The 8,148-nt window shown below is 37.1% G+C and overlaps 1 protein-coding gene across 1 annotated transcript; it reads right to left on the bottom strand.

The window, feature by feature from the left end:
- Nucleotides 1-332: 332 nt before the first annotated feature.
- On the bottom strand, nt 333-7,812 carry barhl2 (BarH-like homeobox 2). The gene is made up of 3 exons (XM_026925523.3): nt 6,666-7,812; nt 4,688-4,913; nt 333-3,711 (listed from the first exon to the last, which is right to left on the bottom strand). Exons 1-3 carry the CDS (start codon nt 7,186-7,188, stop codon nt 3,387-3,389), a joined length of 1,074 nt encoding a protein of 357 aa, XP_026781324.1. The 5' UTR covers nt 7,189-7,812; the 3' UTR covers nt 333-3,386.
- Nucleotides 7,813-8,148: the final 336 nt, after the last annotated feature.

The following is an 8,148-nucleotide window of genomic DNA, read 5'->3' as shown; positions in this document are numbered from 1 at the left end:
TAAAATGTGCAAGAATGAATAAGCTTTTAATAAATCCATCAGTAGACTTATTGGCAGATGGCAATCATGCTTAGTGAGAGGATTTTCCAATATATTTGCTTGACATATTAGTCAATTTCACACTTTCAAATGTAATTGCGTGCTTGAAATTTATGCAGGCATAGGCTTACATTATTGCAATGCCTGGCAGACATTTGCAAAAATCCCAATTCACACTTTACACTAATCTGACCTTGATATAACCTTTTTTTCCCCCCCAATTTTGCCAGCTACGAAAAATGTTCCTCTTGACAACTTACCATCTTAAAATTCACTGCTCTGACACCTCACCATCACCACAGGGCAAGATTAAAAATCCATGCAGACAAAATTAAGAGACACCCAGATGCTTCCATTCTTTTTTAAGAGGAGGTGTGAGCACTTGCACTGTGTCGTGGTGTTGTAAAAGCCAGCAAACAAGAGACTGGATTTGCACAGTATAATCTTCATTACTGAATTAGTCTTAGAGCATTTATTTGTGTCCATTTTGACTAAAATTTGCTCTGTATGAATGAATACAACACTAAAGTTTTTCCTTCATGTTAAAATGTGAGCACAGGCTTCATGCACTTCTGGCTTCTCCTTCAGTTGGATGTGTCCCTGTCATTTGAATTAGTTGTGTTTCTTGTTAGAGTAAGAACTATGATATGCCGACCATTACATCTGTGGGAAAATGAGACCATTATAGAAACCATACACACAGATCTGGAAACAGTGTGAATAAACCTAATTCACTAAAGCCTAATGTGTGTCAGGTCAGGGAAAGGACTTAACATTTTCTACTTCTCATATCCAATAAATGCTCATGGTTGCTTTCTGAGCTTGGATAAATCAGCCTTAAACTAAATTATATTTAATTAGTATGCTCATATGATTATTAAAAATAATAATAATAATCGAATAGATCATGGCGTGTTATTAAAGGATGGTGCACAGTGCAAACATAAATGTGAAAGAACTGTCTTAGTGCAAATTATTTGATTTGTTGGTTTTGTTAAAACAAAAGCAAAACTTTCACAGCTGACCTATTGAAATATGTAGGTTATTCTGTTGTACTGATAGTTTCCTCATTTTATGAAATAAGTCTTAGGATCTGTTTCAGTTGTTATTTTTCGGATGTCTAGGATTTGATGAATTGTCACTTTGAAGCAAAATAAAATTAATTTTAATACTGATGCAAAACAAGAGTGCAATACGTTAGCCTGTTCAGCTTTATCCCTTTAGCCTGTGCATATACAAAACAGTGTGCCATGTATGTTGTTTAATAGGCTAAATGACTTAAGTTTATTTCTAAGCATTATTTTACCTAAATGATCTATAGGCTACTGACTAATAATGCTTCAAATTTTATTTTTGCATTTGTAAAATAAGTAGCAGGCCATTAAAAGATAAAATATGAATGAAAAAAAAACCTAAAGTCATCCAGCTAATGCAGTTAGAGTATTAATGATATTAAATTAGGTGCAGGTTGAGGCTGCTTGCTTTGGTTTGCAGGCTCTGTCCCCATAGTCACATATCTGCCATCAGTAATGGTGTAAATAGATTCAGCAGCTCTAGCCCGAGGGAGTTTTAGCCTACATTATAGATCTGAGTTATAATTAGGTGTGGGGATGACTGCTGGTGTACAGAGCACTTTTACAAAACAAGACACACGTGATGCTGCTGGTCGATATTCACTAGCTCTTCGCTTCGTTTTAACACTGAAGAAAGGGTCGAGCTAAAGTTTAAAAACGCACCAAAAACGCCCAAAGTCCCAGAATGCAGTGCAGTCCTCACTGAGACATTACTGAGCTTCCGTTAAACACGCACCTCATTCCACTGGCACATGCCCTGGGTATTGCATCTGAACTGCATGAATATAATTATTGATTAATAAATAAAGGTAAAAGTCCCGACAAGTACAACTGACTCACTTATAAACTGTCTGCAAGCAAGTTTGTTATTTTAACAGAAAACCCAGTCTCTGTGATAAGACGATTAATTTATTCCAAAGTGTAGAAATCTTATTGTTATATTTAATAAGATATAAGTCTTTCTGTGGGGGATGACAAATTACCCTTCTTAATTACTTTGTTTAGTTTTTCTTTCTCTCTTTCCCCCTTCTTTCTTTCTCTCTCTCTTTCTCTCAGATGTCGGGTGTAAAAATCTTCCTTTGAACAACATCTGAATGTTGCAGATGAAAAAAAAATTCATTACTTGAAGCTAAAACAAACTTAAACCAGAATGTGTAGCTGTAAAATGATATGATAAAGTGATAAAGTGATTTTTTTTTAAAAAATGCCAAAAGAGAGCGAGAGCAATAGTAAAAGGTTATGGCTGAAACCGCAGCTCTGTGTCCAAACAGTATCCCTCAGATATTCATCCATGATAACTGATCCTGATCCTGATCTTCATCCTCATCCTCATCCTCATCCTGAGCAGCTATACCATGCAGCTGTACCATGATTTACAGATAATGTGGTTAACTGTCTAGCTAAAATGAACTATTTAAAATTTCAGCTGTCAGATAATCTGAATCTTTTTTAATCACCTCAAATTCATGTTCAGTGAAACTCAAATAATTAACAACAATCTTAAAATATGCCCCATATATATATTTTTTTTTAAAAAGTGGTTTCATCAATGTTTAAACTAAATTTGCCTCTTACATTTGAAAATAAAATGCTTATCACAAGTAAAGTAAGTCTAAGCTGACTTAAATGTAAAAGTAATGTAACAGTAAAAGCTGTTTTAAAGATGTGGATCGTTTATAAAGACCTAAACCCACTGTGCTTTAAGAAGTTCTATTTATTTGCAGGGCAACATTTGGGGGAATTAGAGCTTTTTTATTATTGAATTTATTTTCCGTATTGATTGAATGTTTTAATTAATTGACCGTATTATCAGATGTTTAAAAAGTCGTGCCTGACTGTTTGAAAGAGTGAAATGTAATTAATATAGCCACTTTGGTTAAAAAGCATCCCATATAACTTTGTGTTTAGTATTCTGTCTTTATTCAACCTTTTTCTGTCCCTCTAATAAAATTTACATTTATTTAGTAGTATAAGTGTATTTGTACAAAAAAGAAAAAAAAATCAAAAACAACAATCCGTCAAATGAACAGTCACCTTTTGTGTGCACGGCCATAACTCAGAAAAGCATGGTCCATCTTAAATAATAACACTTCATCATCTTCTTGTTGTTCTTCGATAATAAAACTGTCTTTTAGTATTCTTTCTTGGGGGGAAAAGCGCTGCGTGTCCTTTCGAGAAAAAAAAAAAGTCAGCGCTTCAGTCTGATTCAGTTCTCGCTCTCCAATGTCTTTTTTCATTGATTTTTTTTTTCAGTTGTACTTTTTTTTTTTTTTTTTACCGGGGATGCGGCGTGCCAGGAACAGGGTTCCCCAGCGGGTTGAGCGCCGGTTGCCCGCTCGCGCCCAGCCCGTGAATTAGCACGCGCGGCACGAGCGGTCTGTGCAGAGTGGCTGCGGGATGCGGCGCCGGTGCGCTGTTCCGGTAAACGCTGCTGTACATCGCTGCTGCCGCCGCCGCCGCCGCCGCCGTGCCGTCCACAGAGCCGAGCAGCCCCGGCGGGTAGAAATACGGGGACGGAAACATCCGCTGCAGCGCCGAGTAACTGCCCGCTTCCGCCAGCAGCTCCAGTCCCACCGCCGTCTGCCGCTTCCACTTCGTCCTGAGATCAGATCAACAGCACATCATTATTATTATTATTATTATTATTATTATTATTATTATTATTATTACAGGTGAAGTACTAGTAGAAGGACCTCACAGTTCCCCTCCTGGGATTTCATCTTAGATTTTTTTTTTATTATTATTTATTTATTTTTTTACAGTTCAAATATATTCGATTTTTAGTTATTCGTTACGTGTTATACATAATTGTTAATAATAATAATAATAATAATAATAATAATAATAATAATAATAATAATAATTGTTGGAGTAATAATAGTATTAGAAGGCCAGTTGCATTATGGGTTTTGTGAATTCTCCACAGGACCAGAACTGGAATAAAGAATGAAGCATGGGCTGTAATAAGCGAAGTGCTATATGTGTGATTGCGCCTGGATCTTTAGTGGTTGAAAGTTAAGAACAAGTCGAATACTTCATGTGAGATCTTTTAAACGAGATTCACGAGTTAAACTGGATTTTCATCTGAGTTTAAAAAAAAAACAACTGAGATATCTATAGCGATAAGGGTCAGGCAGCTCTACGGTAAATTAGGCGGCGTATAAAAGTACACACGTGGACCTCAGTTTCTCTCCGGCGCTGCAGATAATAAAGGCCTATAGTAACCGAAAGCCTCAGATAATAAAATAATCACAAGAAATTTTTTTTTAAAGCCAAATAAATATATTCAATGTCATTATTATTATTATTATTATTATTATTATTATTACTACTACTACTACTACTACTACTATTATTATTATTATTATTATTACTACTACTATTGTTATTATTATTATTATTATTATTATTAATAGTAGTAGTAGTAGAAGAAGAAATATGAATATCAATACTTTTCTATAATGATTTACAGTAGCCAGCATTACAATGCAAAAGAAATTAAATGAAATAAATTAGAATGAATAAAATAAAGACGCATAAAGACTGAAATAAAGACACATGCTCTCTTTGCTCACCGTCGGTTCTGGTACCAGGTCTTGACCTGTGTGTCGGTGAGGTTGAGCGCTGCTGCCAGGTCCATGCGGTCCTGCACGCTCAGGTACTTCTGGCGCTCGAAGCTGCGCTCCAGTTGGTTCAGCTGATGATCCGAAAAGGCTGTTCGCGCTTTCCGCGGCTTTTTAGCGCGTACAGGCGGACTGTCTCTGGAGCTCGAGATTTCCCGATCACCCTCTTCTTTTGTTCCTAAAAATAAATTCAATGCGAGGCTCTTATTATTATTATTATTAGTAGTAGTAGTAGTAGTAGTAGTAGTAGTAGTAGTATTATTCGTAGTAATAACTGCTTAAAAAGAATACAAGTACAATTTGTCTGACTGCAACAATTCACATGTTCTTAATTTATCAGATTATTGAGCGAACTGTATTTTAAGTTGAAATAAATGTAATCATAATGCACATTAAATGAAATCTGATTGCTTCTGCTGAGGTTTCTGGAGGAGCAGGCTGGAGATGATTCAAGTCACCAGTATTTAGATTCCTGGTTAACCGAAAACAAAATATTAAAAAAGAATTAAAAATCTTCATTTTCGTAAATATTAAAAAAAAAAAGGGAAAAAAATCGATTGTTCGATCCATGTCTATTTGTATCATTTTTTTTCTGTTTGTGATCCTCCCTCCAGGAAGAACAATAATCTCTCTAATTGACCCACCAGGGAGGCTTTACATCTGTTTCAGCTTCTGTTATGCTAATATCAGACAAACTCAGTGACAGTGACGAATGGTGTGTTTTGAACCTCTTACAGGACAAAACTACTATATAAACAGAGAAATATTGAAAAATTAAGATGCATTTAGTGTGGTGTGATCATGATTGTTAAATGTTGCAAAATATGGAAAAGCATTTCAGTGCACCACTGCAGAAATATCTGAGTGAGATTTCGTTTCTCATTTAGTTGCTTTAATTCTCTTGTTTCTTTTTTCTATAACCTTCTTTAGATAACAAAAAAAAATTCTTTTTATTTTTGTGTGCATCTTAGCTAGACATTTTAGCACACAGTGTAAAGTCTGAAATGTTTTAACATGTAGTTTTGTAATACAGCAGTTTTGTGTAATAATAATAGTAGTAGTAGTAGTAGTAATAATAATAATAATAATAATTCAAAAAAGACAGAAAATAACAGAAACTTCTACACTACCGTTCAAGCAAAGCAAAAAAAAAAAAAAAAAAAAAAAGTCTAGTGCTGAATTAATATTTACAGTGTTCATTATATGAGTATACTCGGACCGACATCAGTATGATGGCTATTAATTCAACACTACACATGATACCTGATCACTGCATGTGTTAATTTAACACAGCCGGCATTAACCCAACACTAGAGCTGGTAATTCAATCCCGGTGATTTTGTATTGCATAATTTCTATCCTATAATAATAATAATAATAATAATAATAATAATAATAATAATAATGTATTCGCTTTTACAGTAGTATGTTACTGAGCAATGCTGCAATTCTACAAAGCTATAAACAGTAATAATTTGGAACTTCGTGCAGCTAGTAAAATAATATTTGCTTTACAAACAGTAATATGGTTGAATACTCACATGCTTTAATGTTATAAACCACATTACAGACTGCAGACATTAAAAGAATGACTAACATGACTTTTCTCTAGGTGTTAATTTACACGGTCTGTAACTTCATATCGAGCGTTTATTATCAAGAAGTAATATTAACACTTCCCTGCTGATTGACTTGTCACTGGATTTGCAAAGTGTACACTGTAGCTATAGCTTCAGATAAAAATGAATATTTGTCATGAATGCAACACGAAATGAAACATTTCAGCACTGCAAAATCCGGCCAGTTTTCTACCTTCAGGTTCTGCATGATTTCCGAGCTGAATCACTTGTGCTTGGTGTTGCGTTTAATATTAGAATAGCAATATTAGGATTTATTTCTCCAAGGCAAACATTAGTAGGTCTTGTCTTACCGTTGCATTTGGCGTCGTTGTGAATGTCGTCTCTTTTTTCTGCTTTGCCTCCGTGCTCGTCGTGCTCGGCTTTTGGGGTGAGACAGTCCGCGCTCTCTGCTTTGGGAGTGTGATGATGCTGACGCTGGTGCTGCGGGGAGGGTGCGAGGCTCGCGCTGTAGGGCGCACACGCTGCCAGCGGCTTCCCGTCGCCCAGAATGTCCTTGATCAAAAAAGAGGAGGTGGCGGTCCGCGGGGCGCACGCGGCCGGATTTTGGGCCACCGGATGATAATGGTGATGATGGAGATGATGATGAAGGCCGTCTTGCACCGGATGCGGCTCAGGAGGCTCCGCAGTGACGGAGATCGGGGACGAAGGGCTCCTCGCGCCCGCGTCTACATCCGAGCAGGGCGAAGGTGTCGCGCGGCTCCGGAAATCCGCCGCCCGGAAGTCTCCGTCCATCATCGCGAGCGCCGAGCTGCAGGAACCGGCGGAAGATAAAATGGTGTCTATTCCAAAACTAGACGCGCTGGATCCTTCCATGACATTAAAACATAAAAAAAAAAGAAAAAGAAAAACCGATGTTGGTTTAAGGAGTCTGCATAACAGGAAGTTTCTTCTCCATCAATTCATTAAAAAGAAGAAGAAGAAGAAGATGATGATGATGAATTATGGCGCGTGCAATTTAGACGGAATTAAACGCGAGCTGATGCTTCAGAAACAAACAAAAAAAAAAGTGCGCAGTCTATTTATTAATCCTCGCCAATTAAACGCATCAGAGTGATTCTGAAGCTTAACGGAGCACACAGCTAAACGCAGAAAACAAGCCGGAAAAACAAAAATCCTTGCAAGTTTGTTAAGATGTGGAGAAGATTGTGATGCACATGAAGTCTCCCAGGATGCGCTTTCTTTCAGTATGAAATCTGTAAAAAGCAGCTGGGTCTTGTGTAGCTCCACGTCCTTTTGCACTGGTGCCTGAACTTTATTTCTCTCTCTCTCTCTCTCTCTCTCTCTCTCTCTCGATCTGTCTCTCTCTATATCTCGCTCTCTTTCTCTCTCCCAAAAGTTGCGCTTTCTGAGCTTTCTAACTCCTCGACATCAACTCACCCTCTTTTTTTTTGCTAGAAATCCTCCCCAGTTGATGCTCTACAATGATTTCCTACGTTGACGTCAGGAGGGGGGAGCCAGTGTTTTTTTTCTCTCTCTTTTATTATAACACATTATAACACAGACACACTCCTTGAGCTCCCCCTTCTCTCCTCTGATTGGTCGGATCGTGAGCAGCACCTGCCTCTAACCAATCAGAGAATTTTTACTTGATCGTTACAATTTGGAGCCTGAGAAATCCAAATGCTCTTTTAAACAACATAGCTACAGTTTCAGAAGCCTTAAAACGCTTTAACAGGTGACAGTGGACACTTCTGAAACATTGTGTGCACTGTAATATCAATCATACTCATGATTAAGCACATTTTCTAAAAGCTGAATTACACTGTATATGAG

Source organism: Pangasianodon hypophthalmus, chromosome 2, assembly GCF_027358585.1.
Source record: "Pangasianodon hypophthalmus isolate fPanHyp1 chromosome 2, fPanHyp1.pri, whole genome shotgun sequence".
In the NCBI taxonomy this organism is placed as follows: domain Eukaryota; kingdom Metazoa; phylum Chordata; class Actinopteri; order Siluriformes; family Pangasiidae; genus Pangasianodon; species Pangasianodon hypophthalmus.
Note: the sequence above shows the minus strand (reverse complement) of the source record. Positions and strands in the feature narration are given on the sequence as shown.